The 22,588-nt window shown below is 49.7% G+C and overlaps 1 protein-coding gene across 3 annotated transcripts in view; it reads right to left on the bottom strand.

Moving 5' to 3' along the window:
• The window catches only part of sp3 (phosphatidylinositide phosphatase spermathreecae), a 270,294-nt gene that overhangs the window by 123,650 nt on the left and 124,056 nt on the right, over nt 1–22,588 (bottom strand). For 2 of the 3 annotated variants that reach the window (XM_050192990.3, XM_055061255.1), the window contains one exon: nt 56–184. The exons of the other annotated variant lie outside the window; for it this stretch is intronic. In XM_050192990.3, coding sequence (XP_050048947.1) covers nt 56–184 — 129 coding nt within the window. The remainder of the gene's footprint in view (nt 1–55; nt 185–22,588) is intronic. 3 annotated transcript variants of the gene reach the window in all.

Genomic DNA, 22,588 nt, shown 5'->3' with positions numbered 1-22,588 from the left:
CAACCAAGGTACCAATGAAATCAAATGTACATTCCAGGAGCCATGAAGTACGCACCTTGAGAGCTACAGTGCCTGCATACTGGCGGCTTATAATGTCTCCGTTGTTGGCCCATAACATTTGGAAAATGCGTCGGCAAGCTGTAGGCAGCACTCCCTCAGGTGGCAGCAAGCCCAGCCGAACAAACTGAAAAACATACATATGTCCATCCAGACTGAGTCAATGCAAAACAACACTTTTTAGTGTGGGGGCACCTGAACATTGTGTTGAACAAAAAGCATAACTGCAATCTACAATTCAAAAGTGTCTCCAATGTGGGTTCAGGGTTTTTATGGGCGGCACTTTTGGGTTCTGCTAGTGGCCAAATTGAGTTCAACACCCCACTCCCTTTCCTCTTCGTTACACACTTTCTCAATTTAGGGAACAATTTCTGTATTGCAGTATGGCTGTGGTTACGTTAGGTATCACAACTTCTTCCTTTTATTCACACTTTTTTTAATGCTCTTCCAAAACTACCAAAGAATTTTCTGGAATGTTTTGAACAATTATGATTGCTTTGCTTCCATTCAAAACATGAACGATTAACTACAATTTGACACAACAGAGTATATGCTGCGACTAGTATTTCTTTAAATAAAAATACAAGAGAACTGCTTTGGCAGCATTACAGTGAACTATGTACACCTCGTCCCCCAGCTTGTGCGTTGTGCTTAGCTCGATCTCTGGGACCCACTGCCGCAATGGCAACATGGCAGACATGGCTAGAGTGCCAGAGCTAATTTCCCGCGCAAACCGTGCTTCTCCCTCATGGGGTGGAGTCACCACATAAGCAAACGTAACTGGGACGTGCCCTGATTGGCCTCGCGAGTGGCAGCCCCCGAGCGCCCTCTCTACCTGAGCTCTCTTCTGCTGAGTGCTTCATTGCTGCAACAGATGCTAAAGATCCGCAACGAGTTGGTTACATAGGACCTTTGCTCTCGTGACTTCTTGGTCTCACACTTGGTGGATCGCTACCCGGTTAGCCCTAGTGTAGTGGGCGCGATAGCTCCATCGGTCTTGCAGTGAGCCTTTGCCCGTAAGCGCCGTGACTGCCGCACTGTGCTGTGGGTTAGTAAACCTATGTTTGTCGGTGATCTCACTCCGGAGCCTTCCCTGCGCCATGCCAGAGAGTCTACAAACCCTGTCATAGTGCCTTTGTGCATTGTGGAGTGGAGGAGCGTCGTGCCCTTTCCTGGCCGTCGCTCATAGGGTGAGCCTTGTGCAAACCCATCTCCACAACTAGAATATACTCTAGTGGCACAAGCGGGAGGGTGAACCAGCACATTGGCTGAGGCAAAAATCCGGTAGCTGCCATCGAGTGGCACTGCTACACCTTTTTCTAGCTACTGGCGTGCTCGACAGGGCTTGGAAAGGCTTTCCAGCAATGAAGTTCATGACTTCTGCGAATGTTGGTAGCTTCAATAGGTGCTACTGACACAGGATTTTGACTAATATTTTCTTGCATGTTCCTATGAAGACAGTGCTGATGGGAGAATGCCAAAAAGCAAGATGGACTCCCACTGCATTGCTCCGGACTCCCACTGCATTGCTCCGGGCAAAGGCTTTGTCTAAGTGACTAAGGCAAGGCAGCACAAAGTTGACTTGGCTGCCTTGATTACAATGAAAATGTAACAGCTGTGCTCACTGTTTTCTACATGATTACTCAGCTGCACTTCTTTACGAAGAGTGTCAATAAAAACAATGACAGAAAATGCCAGGCTTCGAAGTTTCTTAACCTTAATTGGTGCACCTAGATATGCATGATGCATATTTTCCTGCTTACTTCTGTCAGTCCTTCAATGCCATTTTTGCACTATTACTTATTTCTATTTTGGCTAGTTCCTAATAATTATTTATGGGGGTGCCCACATATATGTTTAGACTTGCTAGTACATACAATTATTTCATCTTTCTGCATTCCTATTTTATTGCTTTGGTCGCAAACTGTCGATCATTTCTTATTTGTAGTGTACCTGCCTATGCCAATTCTAATGATCTTATAGAGAAGTTTTTGCACTTATTAATGTGCAATGCACTGCTATTACTTTTATGGTTTCTATCCAACCTATCTTCCACTAGCTGTCAGTAGTACGCTACATATTTTGTTGCATTTCACTACTTTGCATGATGAATGTACAATTACGTGTACTGATCGATTGAGCACATTGATGAAGGCCACAAATGAAACATTTTACGGGACAACTACATTATTTTTTTCTTGCTTATTGTGTTTTCTTACATTTCACACTTTAAATATTTTGCTACCGTGAACACTCTACATTCCTTAAAATTAAAATTAAATTATGGGGTTTTACGTGCCAAAACCACTTTCTGATTATGAGGCACGCCGTAGTGGAGGACTCCGGAAATTTTGACCACCCGGGGTTCTTTAACGTGCACCTAAATCTAAATCTGTTTTCGCATTTCGCCCCCATCGGAATGCAGCCGCTGTAGCCGGGATTCAATCCCGCGACCTCATGCTCAGCAACCCAACACCATAGCCACTGAGCAACCATGGCGGGTGCCTCTACATTCCTGCTTCCTGCATTTCTATATTTAGTATTATAAATCATATTACGATGGCTTCACTCTGGAACCTCTTTCTATAATAAGCTTGTATTAGGCATTAGCTTACAAAGCTTTCATGAATAATTAACTCCAAAATATATCAAGAATAAGCTGCTTGTCCAGACTAAATTTGATTTATATATTCTTCCAAAGCACTACAAGCTTAGTGCTAATATTGACGAAAAAAAGTCAACTGTTTTGAACCTCACGTCATACTGGTGGCGGTACTAATTTGCTACTGTCAGCAAATTAAGCAGAACATGAGGGCATAAACATTTAAAGTAGTTAGTGAATTAACGAATGCATAGTTAGTAGTACATGTTCTAAGAAAATTGTGCACCGAAATTTTATCGCTTCTCATAAACCTGAGCAAAGAAGTTAAACAATTTCACTAGAAGCAAATCAACTGTGTGAACACTGATCTAATCATGAGTAAAAAGACACAAACACACACACATTTCAGCGATTTCTAGGTGCTAACCATTAACTTATTCACTACGACAGCCAATACTGCTCCAAATACCCACAGCTTAGCACAAAAAATTTTGCAATTCTTTGTAAGCTCCCCCACTGTATGCAGGTAAAAGAATGGCACGACAGAGATGACAGTGATGGCGGTGGCATGAAGACGCCGCACACCGCTGTGCAACAGAATGAATAGATGGAGAAAACTCAGTTTAAGGCTCTGTGAGGTTCAAGTTCTGTAACACCTTCAGGCATTGCAGGTAATGAAATAAATAAATAAATAAATAAATAAATGCTATCGCAGTAAGAAAGCAAGAGCAGTAAGAAAAATGTTTACAAGCAACAGGCATTTACAGTAAAGGTGCCGCATGGGCTAACATCATCTTTTAGCTTTAGCAGACGATGTCAAAAAACGCTATTCTAAGTAATCGTCGAATAGCTCAACCTGCCCAAATAAGCAAAAGCTAAAAAGAATCTCGTAGCTACGTTAATTCCTGCACATACTGTTTTGTAACAAACCTTTATTGCTGCAAACAACAACTGGCAAAGAAACGCTGGTGACCGTGCCAGTAGCAAAACTACTGGAAAAAGTCGCAGCAGTGCCACCTGGTGTTTTCAACCCAAAAGAGCAGTCGCATTCGCGCCACAAATCTAGTAGTCTAGTTCGCTGTAGGCAGCTAGCAGAATTATTTTCATTGTTAAAACATGCAAAACTCAATTAAACAAGATTTTTTGTTTACCGCATTTCCCAATCGAAATGTGATGTCAATAAACACAGAGTCAAGTTGAGAATACTATGTGGCTCTGGAGACACATACCAATTTCTTGATCTGAATTGTTTTTTGTTCTCGTTTTCCTATAATATAATTAAAGTTAAGCATTTTTGTATTTTTTCAAAATTGCTCTCAGTGTTAAGCCAGTTAAGCCAGCCAATCTAGCTTTTCTATACATTTGCTTTCCCTGACCTATATTAGTTTAAACCGAATTTTGAAGGGCATAAAATTTAGCAGGCTTAACTTTTTTGTTTTGCTTATACTGAGAACATTGAACTCTAAATGTAATGATTCATTTGTTGCTACATTTCTAAAGAGGCCACACGAGACTTCAGGGTTCCTCTGCACTCTGTGAAGCCTGGTTGTATCCTCTGAAGCTGGGTAGTTGTTTGGTAAACCCTGATCTATGTCATAGAATATAGCACAACAGCCAGCATAACCACACAGACAAACAAGCAAGCATGAAGAGATCAGAATTACAAATAACTGTCTTAGTGAAATTCAAAAATCTCAAGTGCTGCATGCACACACTTCAATATCTAAACTGCTTCAGACAACACCCTAAGTGTGCGTACTAATAGTGAAACAAACTATAACACAAAACTTTTCTGTCTCCCTTTTTGTTTGCTTCGACAGTTAGCTTTCAACACACTAATCACAGTATGAAGTCTCAGCTGCTACAGCACACATGTGGTCAGTTCACAACAGATGCCATGAGCAGCATGGCATTGTAGATTAAAGCAATATAGTGGTAATCGTGGCTGGGGACCATGCTGTATCACAAAACATCAATGTTCAAGTCACACAACTCTAGTGGTCTCAGGTGACACCTCATCACCAAAGTCCAAGTGCACTAAGTGACCTTTTGCCCTACACAATGGGTTGTTTCCCACTCCATGAGAAGAAGAAAACCACAGTGTCAACACCGGCTTGCGTCGAGCTCCGTAGTTTCGAGAGTTTTTGATGGTGTTTTCAACAGAAAATGCCCCGAAATGCTTACACCAGCTTCCTAACAGTATAAGGACCGCATCGACGCCATCCCCGTGGAAATCCGACCACCGAGCGCCCCAGGAGAATTCTTGAAAGTTTCGTCCCCACGGGTGAGCCGCTAACCCTAACCGGTGGCGGCAGCCGCTCGCTTCGCCGATGGGGATTCCCGCGATGGCACTTGGCCTAACCATGCTGAACGAAGCGACTACGATCGTTGACCCCCTCCATACAACTTCCGGAGGACACAAAGAAGAACGCATGGACCAGACTACCGAACCGGTGAGCCAAGAAACTCTGTACCATAACACCGTGAGAGAAGATCTCAAATGGCAATCAGTACGAACACAAAAGCAATGCAAGCAAGAAGCCTTGGAGAGGCGACGTGGTAGTGTAAAGCCCCAAGACCCTGCAACTACCACTAAGACATCAACAATGCGGAGAGTCGCTAGACCTCTACCGCTTCTGAAAAATGACTACAAAATAATCATTCGTCCAACTCAAGGTCTACCATTAAGAAACGTGCCCACTCATACACTTGCACGAGCGATCATCGACGCGTGCCACAACGAGTTCACGGATGACAAATTCATACTGAGAATCAACCCGGGATCCAACATAGCCATCCTATCGACCCAGTAGGAAGAGGTCGCCGAAAAAGCAAGACACATCCACACCTTAACACTTAGCGGCAGAAGTCACGCAGTGCGTGCATACACCGCCCAAGGAGAAGGCACCCTCAGAGGAGTGGTACATGGAATACCATTCCACACAACCACCGAAACCCCCATGGCCCACCTCAGAGTGAGAACACAAGGCATGGAAATCCTTACAGCCAGGATGATCGGTGCCACTCAAAGTGCAGCGCTGACCTTTATTGGTCCCCATCTACCACAATTTGTGTACTACTACGGAGGTGAACTCCGTTGCTATCCATTTAGACCGACGCTCTAAGTCTGCAAGATCTGCAGGGAAAAGGGCCACCGTACCGACGTGTGCCCAAACCCAGACAGACCCATCTGTAGATTGTGCGGACTGCTTAGTCCAACCGACGGACACAAATGTGAGATAAACTGCACCTCGTGCGGGGAGGCCCATCCAACCGGTGACCACTCGTGCAAGCAGCGACTCAAACCGGTTCGACCCCGACCTACACCATCGTCAGCCCCGATGAAGTCAAAAGCCCCACGATGGTTCGCCTCGGAAGACGAAGAAGAGACCTACAGGGCAGACACTCGCGGCCGGCCGGTCAATACCGAGCAACGCTCCCACTCCCAATCCCGCTCCCGGTCAGCGAGCTGCGAGCATCGGGCACCACCGACACCCAAAAGAAACCCGTCGCCTCCGGAAAGGAAGCAGAAGCCTTCACACGAGGTAAGCTGGGCGGAAGTCGTCTTTCCCAAGCCACGAAACACATCCACACCGATCACACAAAATCCAGAACACCAGAGAGTCATTGAGGAAAATAGACAGCAAAAACAGCGTCTAACCGACTACAAGCACAAAATCGAAACTTTAATGAAAAGAGTGGCCATGCTTGAATCGGCACACGCTGCGACCTGTGAGCGATCACCACAATATCAATTACCACAGCTAAGCACTCATACCGGACATCCGCCACTACAAACACAACTGCCTCCCTCCCCCCAAACAACACAGCCAAAGCAGCCTCAGGCGCACTCACCGTCTGAGAGCAACGTGGTAACCCAGGACCAATTGCAACAAGCACTGCAACAATTTCAACAGTTCTTTTCGGAATTAAAAGAATTAAAGAAATATGTTAACGAATCCCTAACCAAGGAACCCAAGCGTAAACGAGAAAGTAGTAAAATACGCTCTCAGACAGATGACGGTAGCATGCTAACTTCCGACACAGACAGCACAATACCGTCTAAGTCCCATCATGGCCCGTAAACCTCAAATGGAAACCGAAAGCATCACGATCTGGTCTTGGAACTGTAGGTACATTAAAAGCAAGCACGCATCCCTCTCACTATACGTACAGGCAGCGCTAGTACCCCAAATATTATCTGCCTGCAAGAGGCGGGAGAGCAACCGAAGCCAATTATGGGGTATAAAATACAGTACGACCCCAGCTACCGTAGGGTGGCCACGCTCGTCCGCAAGGGTTTGGCAACAACCCTTACAGTGCTCCCCGGTGAGGAAATCCCACATGTCATCACCACGATATGGCCTGTCAAGAAGGGGAGACCTAAACAAGTCGTATGCAACGTATACAGTCCGCCCCCCCCCCCCCCGACAGAAAGGCTGACTTCGCGTCATTGTTCCGGCACCTACAGGGAATGCTGGAACACCGCGATCGCCTAATAATAACCGGAGATTTCAATGCAAAGCACAACACGTGGGGCTACTCGAAAGCAGACACCAAGGGCACCAAGCTCCTAGAAGCCATAGAGCACCACACGAATACGCACTAATTACTGTACCTGGTACGCCTACTCGAATAGGAAACAGCGCCAGCAGGGACATGACCCCTGATCTCACCATCACCAACGATACCGTGGGAAAAAGCTGGAGGGTCCTAGACGACTCCCTGGGTAGTGATCACTACATTATCGAAATCACCAGCGCCTCGGCCAAACTAAGCCGACCCCTAAGGAAGGCCAAAATTACAAATTGGCCTAAGTTTAGGGAGAGGCAACAGCTCGATTTGAATACAAGTCCGCCCTTCCCGGAACATCATGGTTGCTTAACCACGATCAAGGAGTGGGCCCAACGTATCAAAGAACTATACGACGCCAACACTAAAGTGTACCAAACCGATACCGACACGCCGGCAATCGACAACCATCTAATACACTTAGGGGAAGCATGCAGAGGCCTCACAAAAAGATGGCGCAAACAGAAGCTAAATCGCAAACTTAGACTTAGGATATCAAACGTCACTAAACAGGCCAGGAATTATGCCCTGAAGGTTCACAGGGACAATTGGCGCACATTCCGCGATTCGCTTAAAGGCACGCTAAGCACCAAAAAGACGTGGAACATACTCCGCAGCATCATCGATCCTTCAAATACGAAAACAGAAACAAACACAACCCTACAAAAACTCGTTGGCGAATATCCGGGAACCCAGGATGAACTCTTACAGGAACTGCAGCAAACATACACGGGAATCTGGACCGGGCATCCGAAACCATACCCTCAATATCAGGACCTCCGAACGAGATACTTGATGCACCTATCACGTATGCGGAGGTATACGCGGCGGCACAGAGCTTCAAGAAAAACACGGCACCGGGTCCTGACGGGATCACCAACGCCATCTTGAGAAACCTAAGTGATGAAACCCTGCAAGCCTTTACAAAGCAGCTGAACGAAGAAATATGGACACCGGGCGGAACATTACCCGAGGAATGGACTACAGCTCACATAGTCCTTATACCCAAACTGGGAAAACCGCGCAGGCTCGATCAATTACGACCGATCTCGCTCACGTCTTGCCTGGGCAAGCTTCTTGAACGAATTGTACTCACTCGAATAGAACAACATATGGAAGAACATGGACTACACCCCAATTGCATGTACGGATTTCGGGAAGGCACGTCAGCACAGGATGTATTCCTCCTGCTCAAGGAAGAGGTCCTCAACCCACAACCGGGCAGTAACAACAATATACTCCTAGCCCTCGACGTGGAAAAAGCATTTGATAATATAGCACACGAAACCATCCTAGATGGCCTCGCCGCTATAGGATGCGGAGAGCGAGTATACCACTATACCGTGGCTTTTTCTCAGCCACCGTAAAGCCCGCATCGGCATAGCAGGCCTACAATCAGACATATATGATCTACCGCAGAAGGGTACTCAGCAAGGATCAATAATATCTCCTTTCCTCTTCAACATCGGATTTAGAAAACTTGCTTTACAACTGGAAAACATCCCAAAACTCGGATGTGCCTTCTATGCCGACGATATCACCCTATGGGCAACCAAGGGTTCATACGGCGACAGAGAAAACACATTACTCACAGCTATCGGACACATCGAGTCCTACCTAACCACAGCAGGAATGAGGTGTGCCCCACACAAGTCGGAGTACCTTCAAGTCCGACCCAAGCAAACTAAGGAACATCGAGCCCCGCCAATACATCTAGAGATTGCCTGGCAACCTATAAAGCGTGTCCCGACCGCACGCTTACTAGGTATGCACGTCCAGGAGAACAACGGCATAAAGGTAGCCTCAGAGAAATTAAATCACGCTATAAGAAGCACCGCATCACTCATCGCCAGAGTAGAGCGCAGCAAAGATGGTTTCACAGAGGACGATATCTTAAGACTGGTACAAGCCCTCGTCATACAAGCCCTCATCGTACAAGCCCTCGTCAGCGCAAAAGTGAGACAGAGCACATGGACACTCTCATAAGAATGGCATACAAAACGGCCTTACAGCTACCGTCAAGCACAAGCACAAAGAAATTACTAGCGCTAGGCGTATACAACACCTTTGAGGAGCTAGCAAGTGCCACACTCATAGCGCAGAGGGAGCGCCTCAACAAGACTCAACAGGGAAGACACCTTCTTCAACGGCTAGGGTACCTGCTGACACCTCAGTACTGCAAAGAAGAAACACAACTCTTGCCTAACCACATTAGAGAGAACATTGTAGTAGACCCTATCCCCAAGAACATGCACCCCACCCACAATCAAGAGAGAAGAGCAGCGCGTGCCCGCATGTTGCACAAACGCTGTTTCAGAGAAACAGACACATGCTACACGGACGCTAGCCTGTATCCCTCGTCGCCACGTTGCGGGCCCAAATACACACTTGCCGTTGTCAATCGGGGGAACCTGGTAGCCTCTGCCTCCATGCGCGCTACATGCAGCGCAGCAGCAGAAGCAGCAGCGATCGCTCTCGCACTTCGCAACGCCGAGGGCAAGGGAAGGTCCGCCCGCGTCCTTACGGACTCGCAAGCGGCGTGTCGTTTATACATGAATGGAGCACTCCCTATACAAGCCATTCGAATCCTGGGTCGCTCACTAGAATGGACCCACGGTATCGTCTGGTGCCCCAGGCACGAAGGCCTGCGGGGCAACGAAGAGGCGGACTGCGCAGCTCGAGGTCTCATTAGTCGAGCGGCAGACCACACCGTTATTCAGCCCCCGACAGACCGACGAGCGACCCACGAGTTATTAACGACAGGTCAACAAATGCTACAGGACCAACGTCTCGGAAGAACGCAATACGCTCCCCCACACAAGGCTGTCAATAAACTCCAGGCAAGGGACTGGCGCCGCCTGCAAGCTAACACATACCCACACTTGTCTTGTCTACATGCAATCTCCCCAGACAGTTATACGTCCCGGACATGTCCCTGGTGTAGCAACCACACAGCAACACTTGGGCACATAACACACGAATGTACCAACCGTCCGGGCGACGCAATTTTGCCACGAGTCACAACACACACACTCACTACGTGGTCTTGGGAGGCGAGACTCTCCGAACTGGACCTGGGAAGCCAACTGCCGACCCTCGACCAGGCCCGGCGAGCCGCGATCACCAAGTGGAGCCCTGTCAGAGGGAATCACCCAGGAATAAACCGCGCAACGGTTTCTGCAATAATAAAGTTCCTCCTCCTCCTCCTCCTCGTCCCACTCCTTGAAGAAGACACGAAACTTGTCCTGCCTGGAGCAGTTCTCACTCCTGCGAATTCCACCCAGCCGGACAGGTTTCTGTTGAGCAACTGATTGATTCAACATCCCAAAGCAATACAGTGGCTATGAAAGATGCTGCAGCAGTGGAGGGCACCCGATTAATCTTGACAACCTGGAGTCCTTTGAGCTTTTCCTTAACATGCCCTAAGAAATGTACTGCTTTCGTCACTACTTCAAACACTGCCGAACACCAACTTTGGAATAGAGTAGAACTTCGTTCATACAATTTGAAAAAAAAAAAAAGAATGAGAGACAAAACATATTAACTGGGAAAACGTATGATCGGAACTAAAAAAATTTGAGACTCAAGTTGACATCTACGTAATGCGAAACATCGCATGGATCGTTGCAGCATGAGACGCTGACAAGCGTTACTAAATTATCGCCTACTAAAAGCGTGCAGTACTCTACCAGTGGGACTCTACGCACCATGTGCTGTAAAACAGATAGGTGAAGATACTTATCACAATAGGTTTGGCAGCGACAGCTGTGAATGCGGCGTGCGACAACCCGGGCAGAGATTTGCTGGTACCGGAATAAGAAGCTGCGCGCGCCATCGTTTTCACACGAGACAGGTGGCTATATTGAAGGCGAGCTCCACAACTAGAAAAGCTGGCACTGCCATTGGTGGGATGTGGAATGAGGGATTTCATGGACACAGCGGCCACGTTGGCTGCTTCGGAAGCACCAAAGCCAGCTGACAACGAAAGCTTAAGTCCCACCTGCGCTGCAGTTATGATTAAGTGAGGAGGTTTTCCAGCTTCGGGTGTCTACTTGACCACACTTGAAAGAACTATAATATGTAGTGGCTGCCTTTGCAGGCATCCAACATGGTAGGCTACTGCTTGGTGCCGCAGTGCCGGACGTACACAATGGAGCCTGGTGTCAGCCTTCACACGTAGCCGCGGGACAAGGAGCTGCGTGAAGCTTCGATCGCGATACTTGTAGCCGATGGCTGCTTGCCAGTTCTAACTTGGATGCACAGCAAGCACCTACACGAGGAAGATTTCTGCTATGGAGTAGAGATGTAAAATTTCCTTAAATTTTGAGGGGTGTGAAAAAGCACATTTCTTGTTTTTTTTTTTTTCAGAAAAATTGAAAAGTATACGATTGCGCACAAAGCTATAAAAAACCAGACACATCTGTTTCTTTATCACTGAAAAGAATATTGCTACGGGATGGTATTTCCAATGACGAAGAGCCGAGCAGTAAGAAGACGACGACGACGATTGGAAGCTAGCGCAGGCTGTTGCCTCTTGGCCAACTGCGGCGTATTGCCTTGTAAATATACTTGTAAATAGCTTTTCGTCGGTGTCTTCCTACGTAACATATCTGGTGGAGGTGGACGTTCCCTGTACCTCGTTACGGAGCTTCGCAGTGGACGGTACGTCGAGCCTTCCTTCATGGCTCCCGGCGACGACAACTCGACTCCGCCGGCTCCGACACCTGCTGCCACTTCGACGACCTACATCACTCTCCCCGCTCCCCGTGATCCTGGCGTATTCTCGGCAAAAGATGGGGAAGACATCGACGACTGGATCAGCCTGTACGAACACGTCAGCCGCAATAACCGGTGGGACCCTACTATCATGCTCGCCAACGTAGTCTTTTACCTCGGTGGCACATCTCGAGTTTGGTAACGAACCCACGAAGATGAGCTGACCAGTTGGGATTCACTTAAGCAAAAGCTTCGGGACTTGTTCGGCAACCCCTACGGTCACCAACTTGACGCGCAGAAGGCACCTTCCGGTCATGTGCAGACGTCAACGGAGCCCTACGTCACGTACATTCAGGACGTCTTGGCTCTGTGCCGCAAAGTTGACGCACACATGACTGAGTCCGACAAGGTCTCCCACATCCTCAAAGGCATTGCCGATGACGCCTTCAACTTGCTCGTATTTAACAACGTGGCGACGGTGGATGCAGTTATAAAAGAGTGCCGCCGCCTGGAACTCGCCAAAAGCCCACGTATCGACCAACAGTTTGCCCATCTGCCCAACACCCCAGCGACATCTTCCTGTGCCGACGCTCCTCGTCCCAACAACACTGGCGATGTTACCAGGATTGTCCGGCGTTAGATCGAGGCCGCCTATGCGGCTGCCTACTCTTGCCTACCAGGTGGCCTTTCTCGTCCCTATGCTGCCCGCTCAGATAATGCCACCACCGATTCTCCTGCGCCGAACCGCCCCTATTCTCGTTCGCCTTCGCCCCAACGACGACAATCTCGCTCCCCCCAGCTCCGTTGCTCCTATTCGCCGACTCCCTTCGGACGCCGCTCCCAGCCAGAAAACTAGACGATGCAGCGCCTCGAGGTGACGCTGCATTGCTCTCTACGCCGCCAAATCCTCTCCTGACGTTGCCCACTCATCTGAACCTTCTTGACGTGCAAGTCGACGGTGTTCCTGTATCTGCTCTCATAGACACTGGGGCGCATTTATCGGTAATAAGCACTGACCTTCGTAACCAGCTGAGGAAAATAATCACGCCCGCCACGACGCCTGTTGTCAGTGTCGCCGATGGCGGAACAGCCCCTGTAATTGGTATGTGTGCCGCCCGCGTCTCCTTCGCCGATCGCTCCACTACCGTGCTATTCAGTCATCGCTCACTGTCCCCACGACATCATCCTCGGCTTAGACTTCCTCTCCGCACATTCTGCTCTCATCGATTGCTCCGCCAGTACTCTCCGCCTCGACCTGCCTGTTCTGGATCCCGCTGAACAACACCCTACTCGCCTCAGTTCCGTCGACTTCGTTCGCTTGCCACCTTCGGCACTGACTTACGTTGACTTCGTGTCATCCCCACCAGTCCCCGACGGTCACTACATCGCGGCTCCTATGCAAGACGTCCTCCTTACACACGGGATCACAGTACCTCATACAGTTTTATCTATTACGGCGAATTGCGTCTGCCTGCCAGTGGTCAATTTTGGCTTGACGACACAAGTGCTGCCACGCGGGATGTCTCTGGCCCAACTTTGCCCATTCGAGGATCACTCTTGAACATCGATTTCAGTAGACGACAATTCAGCCGATCCTCCTCTACCATCGCAGTCGGCAACTTGTACCATCGCCAACTTACAGAAAATGACTGCACCCGACATGCCGTCCGAGCACGCTCGTGCGCTCTACCGCGTTCTGATTTCCTACCAAGATATTTTTTACTTTAACGATCGTCCTTTGGCCCAAACAACAGCTGTCAAACATTGCATTAATACCGGCGATGCCCCTCCTATTCATCGCCGCCCGCATCGAGTATCACCGGCTGAGTGTCAAGTTATTCACACCGAAGTTCACAAAATGCTTGCCAAGAACATTATTGAACCGCCATGTAGTCCATGGGCGTCACCTGTTGTGCTGGTAAAAAAGAAGGATGGCTCATGGCGCTTCTGCGTGGATTATCGGCACCTTAACAGGGTTACCAAAAAGGACGTGTATCCCCTACCTTGGATTGATGACGCCCTTGACTGCCTCCACGGTGCTCGCTATTTCTCCTCTATTGACCTTCGCTCCGGCTATTGGCAGATTGCCGTGGACGATCTCGACCGCGAGAAGACTGCCTTTGTAACACCCGACGGTCTTTATCAATTCAAAGTGATGCCGTTCGGTCTATGTAACACTCCTGCCACTTTTGAACGCATGATGGACTCCCTTCTTCACGGTTTCAAATGGTCCACGTGCCTGTGCTACTTGGACGACGTTATAGTATTCTCCCCAACATTCGCTACGCACCTCGAGCGCCTCTCAGCAGTCCCGGACGTTTTTCGGTGAGCCGGTCTGCAACTCAACGCATCGAAGTGCCAATTCGGCCGTCGTCAGATTACCGTCCTTGGACATCTCGTTGACGCGAACGGAGTGCAACCGGACCCAGGCAAGATCCATGCTGTTACACACTTCCCTGTTCCAAAGTGTGTCAAGGATGTGCGCAGCTTCATCGGCCTTTGCTCGTACTTCCGCCGTTTCATGGAAAATTTCGCGGCCATAGCCCGACCACTAACCGAGCTTTTGAAGAAAGACGCCCCTTTCCAGTGGGGCGATAACGAGGCCTCTGCATTCTCGCTTCTAATCGAGCTTCTCACAACGCCTCCCGTTCTGGCCCATTTCGATCCTTCTGCGCCTACCGAAGTCCGTACCGATGCCAGCGGTCACGGAATTGGCGCAGTACTGGCACAACGCCAGCGTGGCCACGACCGTGTTATCGCTTACGCCAGCAGGCTCCTCTCGCCCGCGGAGCGCAACTATTCCATCACTGAGCGTGAGTGTCTGGCCCTAGTTTGGGCGGTTGCGAAGTTCCGCCCATACTTATATGGCCGACCCTTTTCCGTTATCACAGACCATCACGCACTTTGCTGGTTATGCTCATTGAAAGACCCTACAGGAAGACTTGGTCGCTGGGCCTTACGCCTCCAAGAATATTCGTTCTCTGTCACCTACAAATCTGGCCGACTACACAAGGACGCTGACTGCCTGTCTCGCTACCCGGTAGACGAGCCTGACGACGCCTACAGTAGTACCGCCGACGGCATTTTCTCTGTGTCTGCCTTCGCTAACATTGCCGATGAGTAGTACCGAGACCTATCGCTGCGAGTACTCATCGAGCGTCTGCGCTCTACACCTACCGACGCATCCGTTCGCCGATATGTCCTCCAGGGCGGCATTCTGTACCGAAGGAACTTCCTCCCTGATGGCCCTGATCTTCTTCTTGTCGTGCCAAAACATCTACGACAGACTGTGCTCTTTGAGATGCATGACGCACCCACTGCAGGACATCTTGGGGTAACCCGCACGTACGACCGCGTCCGCCGCCGCTTCTATTGGCCTGGTCTCGCTCGCTCCGTCCGACGCTCTGTTGCTGCCTGTGATCCCTGCCAGCGTCGGAAAACACCTCAGGTGCTACCTTCCGGTCATCTCCAGCCGATCACCGTCCCTGTGGAACCGTTCTTTCGTGTTGGATTAGACCTCCTCGGTCCCTTTCCCACTTCATCCTCTGGGAACAAATGGGTAGCCGTCGCAACTGATTATGCCACCCAATACGCTATCACGCGGGCTCTCCCTACCAGTTGCGCCACTGACGTCGCGGACTTCTCTTGCGTGACATCATCTTAGTGCATGGCGCCCCGCGACAGCTGCTTACTTACCGTGGTCGTAACTTCCTCTCGAAAGTTATCGCCGACATTGTGCGTTCCTGCTCTATTCAACACAAGCTGACTACCTCATACCATCCTCAAACCAATGGCCTGACAGAGCGGTTAAACCGTACTCTTACCGACATGCTGTCCAAGTACGTTTCGAAGGACCACCACGACTGGGACGTTGCCCTTTCTTACGTCACATTTGCTTATAATTCTTCCCGGCACGACTCCGCCGGATTTTCTCCATTTTATCTACTCTACGGTCGCGAACCGACCTTGCCTCTTGACACGGTACTTCCTCCTGCTGCTACCTCAACAACCGAGTATGCGCGCGACGCCATCGCCCTCTCCGACCATGCTCACCAGCTTGCCCTTGCTTGACTGACGGACTCGCAAACCACGCAGCAGCGTCAGTACAACGCCCGCCACTGTGACGTACAGTTTTCGCCTGGTGCACTCGTTCTCCTGTGGTCGCCCTCTCGTCACGTTGGACTTTCAGAAAAGCTCCTTTCGCAATACCCAGGGCCCTACCGCGTGCTGCGCCAGGTGACGCCTGTGACGTACGAAATTGCTCCTGTGAGCTCAACCTCGTCATCTACTCTGGCATCTAGTGATGCCGTGCACGTCAGTAGGCTCAAGACCTACTACACTGCTTCAGAGTCCGGCCTTTAGTCGCTCCGGGATGGCGCTTTTGCCGCCGGGGGTAGTGCTACGGGACAGTATTTCCAATGACGAAGAGCAGAGCAGTAAGAAGACGACGACGATTGGAAGCTAGCGCGGGCTGTTGCCTCTTGGCCAACTGCGGCGTATTGCCTTGTAAATATACTTGTAAATAGCTTTTCGTCGGTGTCTTCCTACATGACAATACAATTGTTACATTATTACATCACAAATGTCCCAGTAGAGCTTCCGGGTTCAAAATATAGGCACGATTTCACATCAAGGCATCGATTTCACATCAAAGCATCAAGACCGACATTTGTATAAATGAGTATGCCATTAATTTCCGCTTGATGCGTTAACTCTTCGCTGTGCAGTGGACGAACCCTTCTGGACATTGAGGCTCGTGTGCACGTACACAAGTTTTTTCACCGGAACCATTGCGAGCCTGTTGGGTAGCTTAGTATGCACATTTCCAAACTCGGACCAGCTTCTTTGACACGCCACTGAAGAAGGGGGAATCTGCAGTACATGAAAGATGAGGGGGCTCAAGGGTTAGCTGAGGCAAAGTCCTTGCCACAACGTGGATGGATCCAGGTGCTTCACAGACACCCCAAACTCCTTCTTTTGACCAAATTCCCTTGCAGGTTCTGTATTCTGCGGCATTACAAAGTTTCTCGATGTCCAGCGAGAGGTGCTCTGCCTGTTGGGAAATCCAGTCAAAGGTGACCACAATCTGCACGTCCCCAAGGTTCCCGCTACGATACTGTGTGTCTAGGAGATTAGCAGCGATGTGAATGGTTGCACACAAAACACCTCACAGCCACTGATTACAAGCATTATGTGAGCCTGTTCTTCTTGCGTCTGTTCCTCTTGAGCCTGTTCTTCATTATGGTGCTGACGGCAGCCTTTTGAAAAGAAACTTAGATATGTCGAACGGAGTCGCATTGTAACAGAATTCCACGGGGAAGCTCTGTTCTTTTCCTTTTCTAATTTTATCCTGGTTGAAAAAAAGAAAAAAGAAACTTTTTTTCCCGGAATTGTTAATGTTAACCTCTTCGATCTCTACTATGGCCTCAGGGCTGCAATGTTCAGTGAGTAGAAGAAAACGCACACTGAGAGGCTCGCATGCACGCGCTGCCCGGCTAATATCATGAAGCTTTGATCTATGAAGTTGTTGATGCTAGATACCGGCAAGTTCCCTGGAATGGAAAGGGAATGGTAAGAAGCACATTAAAAAAAAGACATGGCATATGCTCGTTTGTGTCAGTACCAAACAATGAATGTATACAGGATTAAAAAAAAGATTCAGCGGGAAATTGTTCACTGACAAGACAGATAAACATACAGTGGGACGCAACTTGTGAAATAATGATATTGAAACGTCCAATGATTCAGAAGAAACAAACAAAAAATAAGATTGAATCGTCGCGACGGCACATCACAAGTCACCTTGGGCGTCAACGTCCCTAGCTATAACGAAATTATTTTTGAACCGCTCTGATAGCGTCCACACAACAATGGTTGCTTGTGTGCTGTCAAATGCTCATATGTTGTGGTCTAAAGCTCATGGCACGGTGCGAAAACGCGCTCGCAGAGAAAGCAAAAAATTGTGTGCGGACATGCATGCAGACACGCAGTCAGTCACCGCAAACCCTGTGTGATCGCTGCATTGAGGCTTCATTCTGTTATGCTCCCTTTCATTATACAGGCAGCCCACTATAAGAACATATTTTACATAGTTTGTTCTCAGCAATTATCTACCTTTCATGTAAAGAACCGGTTCAGGGGATTTCATCCTGGCGACTGCACGCAGTGGGCTTTCACTGTATGCATTCAGTAAAGTTATAGCGTCTGTGAACTATTCTGTGCTTTCTGTTTGCTCACAATTCTTATTTTTGACAGTAAAGAACTGTCCCTTTGAGAGTACTTACATAAATGTGCAGGAGGGCCCCCGCATGGTGTTTTTATTGAGCACTGACTGCCAAACCTATAAGGAACGCGTTGCGTTATCCCTCATACTACGCAAGCGAGGCACTTCCGACAGATGGCGGCTCCATAAGTACTCGCCGCCAATACTGTTCTAGATCGTGCGCGCCTCATGCCTTTTCTTGTTTACATGGGATCTAGCGGCCAGAAAATGTATACGATCGCAGTCTGCAGCAGGAAACAGCGACGCATTTCAGTTATTGCCTATTAAAAGTGTGCGCTACACTTCCGACAGCAACACGCGCTTTGAAACAGACAGGCGAAGATACTTATTGCAATAGGATTGATGGTGATAGCTGTGAATGCCGCGTGCAATGACCTCGGAGAAGATTTGCTGGTACTGAAATGAGAAACTGAGCGCACGTCGGCATTTTCACGTAAGACAGGCAGGCGAGCATTATGGTGAAGCTGCCGTGGCGGGCAGCTACATACTGCTCTCAATCGCACACACCTTGCACATTTTCTTGTTTACATGGGATCTAGCGGCCGGAAAATGTATCATACTGTCACGTTGGTTCGGGAACCATGGTCGTCGGGGCAGATGCGGCGGAATCCGAGAGGACAAACGCATTACTGGTTTCCAGAATTTCCTCAATGTACCCGATCGTCGTGCCCTTGTTGATGTGCTTGAACTCCTGGCTGAAGTTTGTCAGCAACACTTCAGTTTTCCCTCCATGCAGTCGAGCGATCCCTCTTGCGACGCAAATTTCACGGTCTAGCAATAGACGTTGGTCGCCTTCGATGACGCCTTCTGCGTCAGCGGGTGTTTCTGTGCCGACCGAAATAACAATGCTGGAGCGAGGCGGGATGCTCACTTGATCTTCGAGCACACTCAAGGCGTGGCGACTACGAGGGCTCTCCGGCGGTGTCGCTTTATCTTCCGACAGCGTTATAGACTTCGACTGCAGGTCGATGATTGCGCCGTGTTGGTTCAGGAAGTCCATACCGAGAATGACGTCTCGTGAACACTGTTGGAGGATAACGAAGGTGGCAGGGTAAGTCCGGTTATGAATGGTTATTCTTGCCATGCATATTCCAGTCGGCGTGATGAGGTGTCCTCCAGCGGTCCGAATTTGAGGGCCTTCCCATGCGGTCTTAACCTTCTTCAACTGGGCGGCGATGTGTCCACTCATTACGGAGTAATCGGCCCCTGTGTCCACTAAGGCGGTAACTGCGTGGCCGTCGAGAAGCACGTCGAGGTCGGTGGTTCTTTGTCTGGCGTTGCAGTTAGGTCTTGGCGTCGGATCACGGCTGCGTCGCGTTAAACTGAAGCTGGAACGTCGCGTCGTCACGTAGTCTTTTGTCGGTGTAGTCTTGGCTTTCTGACTTCGTCGGGACGGCGGCGTGTCATTATTATGTCGTGGAGATGGTCTCTTCGGCGTCTCCGTCGGCGTCGGAGGATCTTCGTCAGTTCGACGAACAGCAACCGCACCTCCATCGGTTGCTGCTTTTAGTTTTCCGGATATGGGCTCGCAGACCGGCCCCGGGCTGGGCCAGTGTATGGTCGGCGCTGCGGCGACAGGTAACGGCCTGGTGACGGCGAACGGGACAGTCGTCGAGGGCTCCACTGAGTGGCGGCGAGGTAGTCGGCGATATCGCGAGGTCGTTCGCCAATCTGTGGTCGCGGCGCATTCACGGCGAACCCTCGGAGTCCCATCTCCCGGTATGGGCATCGGCGGTAGATGTGCCCGGCTTCTCCGCAGTGATAGCAAAGCGGGCGATGGTCAGGGGCGCGCCAAACGTCAGTCTTCCCTGGAATGCCGCGTGGGGTGACGGGTTGGCGTGCTGGCGGCGGGGTTGGTGGTGGACGACGGAACTGTGTCGTCACTGGGCCCTGCCGTGGGCGCGGAGGGGGAACGTGACGGCGGGCTACAGCGGCGTGTGTCATCGCTTGCGGCTGAGGCTGCGGCGATTCAGGGGCTACTCCAAATTGTTGTTGGAGCTCCTCACGTACGGCGTCGGCAATCGAAGCCACTTGAGGCTGCGGTGACGGGAACAGCTTTTGTAGTTCCTCCCGCACGACCGCTCGGATAGTCTCGCGCAGGTCGTCGGTGGCCAGCGACTTAATTCCTGTGTAGTTGGTAGAGTTCGTGCGGCGGTTGAATTGCCGGTTCCGCATTTCGAGTGTCTTCTCGATGCTGGTGGCCTCGTGAAGAAACTCTTCTACGGTCTTCGGTGGACTTCGTATCATTGCGCCAAAAAGTTCTTCCTTCACGCCACGCATGAGAAGGCGGACTTTCTTCTCTTCGGGCATATCCGGGTAGGCGTGGCGGAACAGGCGGTTCATTTCTTCCGTGAATATGGCGACGTTCTCGTTAGGTAGCTGCACTCGGGCGTCCAGCATAGCTTCGGCCCTTTCCTTGCGCACGACGCTTGTAAAGGTGCGCAGGAAGCCGGTACGGAACAGGTCCCATGTTGTCAATGTCGACTCCCTGTTCTCGAACCACGTTTTGGCGGCGTCTTCTAGGGCGAAGTATACATGCCGCAACTTGTCGTCCGAGTCCCAGTTGTTGAAAGTCGCGATTCGCTCGTACGTCTCCAGCCAGGATTCCGGGTCTTCAGTTGCTGCTCCGTGGAAGGTCGGTGGGTCCCGAGGTTGTTGCAGGACAACGGGGGTCGCTGGGGCAGCCATTGGGGTTGTCTTGGCCACGATCTTCTTGGTCTTTTCAGGTAGAAGTCCGTGTTCCGGGGGCAGCTGTTGTAGACGACGGCTTACTCGATGGTCCGTGACTACGTTGGTGGTCTCTTTACGGTCCGGGCTTGGATCACGGCTTGTCGGGGGCGTCCGGTACATGGACCAAAAGCACCTCCACCAAATGTCACGTGGTGATGACGTTGAAGAACACAGTAGCAATACTGTGAACGACAAAACTAACTTTTATTGGGCGAACCTGTGCCCACAAGACAGGCTACACTTATAGCACAGCGATAGCGGCGAACACGGTCGGCGATTGGCGAAAATCTGATCAGCGGGTCAAGCGCGTCGGCTTTTAAAGAACAGTCGTCGAATGTTCCAGACTAATCGTTCGGACCCGCGTGCCTTCCACAAAGTTCTACACCATTCGGGTCAGGTGATGAAATCAGATAACATAAGGTTCGGCGACAACAGACAGCGCATAGAAGCATCGATAACTTTCCAGAAACTTCGGATACATGCAGGCGCGTCCCACGCTGTGCGATTACATTTGTTCGGCGGAGAAACGTGGTCGCCCGATAAAGATAAGTACACGTGTCAATACGATCGCAGCTTGGCTACGTACTGAATGTTGGTGCCGAAAAATCGTGTTTTCTGGGAATGTAGGAACCAGTAAAAAATGAGCGTAACTCTATTGAGTCATTTTTTGTGTTCTTGATTGAAAACGTTGGCGCTGGGAAAACGTACGTAACAGAAACATATCAACGAGGTTCTAGTGTACTTCTACAACCAATATCATGCACTATTATGAACTGAGGACTTCACTTTTTCTTTAAATGCTAGAAGCAGTAAAAACACAGCAAATTTTGTCAGGTTGGCTGATTTTCCACTCTGACATCTATGCTGCTTTAACAACACCTCAAGCTTTGGCACATGCTCTGCAATGCATATTGTTTCGATTATATTCCAGTAATACTGTTACACGAAAGAGAGATTACACAGTGAAGGCTATTTGCAATGTGTATGTACAAAAAAACTGCAGCACTGGCCAGTTCAGCCGACAGCTCAAGACCCAAGAGCAGTTAGTCTTCTTTGTTGAAGCGCCTGTGAACATTGTCCAGAAGAAACAAGCAATATGCATGTAGCGTTATCCCCGGCGGCAGAAGCACCGTCCCGGTGCGTCTAAATATTGGTGTTAACAGGGGAGAAATAAGGTTTCAGGCATGTGACATGCATAATGCAGGGCAGATGAGGCACTGGCATTGACTGGGGCAATTTTTTACGTGACTGGAGTCGCAGCACGTAGCACTCAGTATGGGCCTGTGTACTGAGACAGGAGTTTTTCTAACAGCCCAACATGGCAGGTCGGGGATCACAGCAGTACCAGAGACCCAGGTGAAAAGTGCACATCTCTGCGTTGGCGATTCTACAAATGCCGTTGGTTCTCTTGGAAAGTCACAAGGTGAGCACGGGCAATTTCGCTTGCTTGAGCTGCCCTGGTGATGGCGTCAAGTGTGTATTCGCTGGCCTCTGCTGTGACAAATTGAAGGGATGTGTCGTTGGTTCTTGGCCAAACAATTGAAAGAACGGGGAACAATCAGCAGTGTCATGGCGCAATAAATTATATGCAGATGTGACAAAAGGTAGAGCAAGGTCCCAATCAGTAT

The sequence above is a fragment of the Dermacentor andersoni genome, chromosome 1, assembly GCF_023375885.2.
Source record: "Dermacentor andersoni chromosome 1, qqDerAnde1_hic_scaffold, whole genome shotgun sequence".
Lineage (NCBI taxonomy): Eukaryota > Metazoa > Arthropoda > Arachnida > Ixodida > Ixodidae > Dermacentor > Dermacentor andersoni.
The sequence above is the reverse complement of the archived record's forward strand: the minus strand, read 5'-3'. Positions and strand labels throughout refer to the sequence as shown.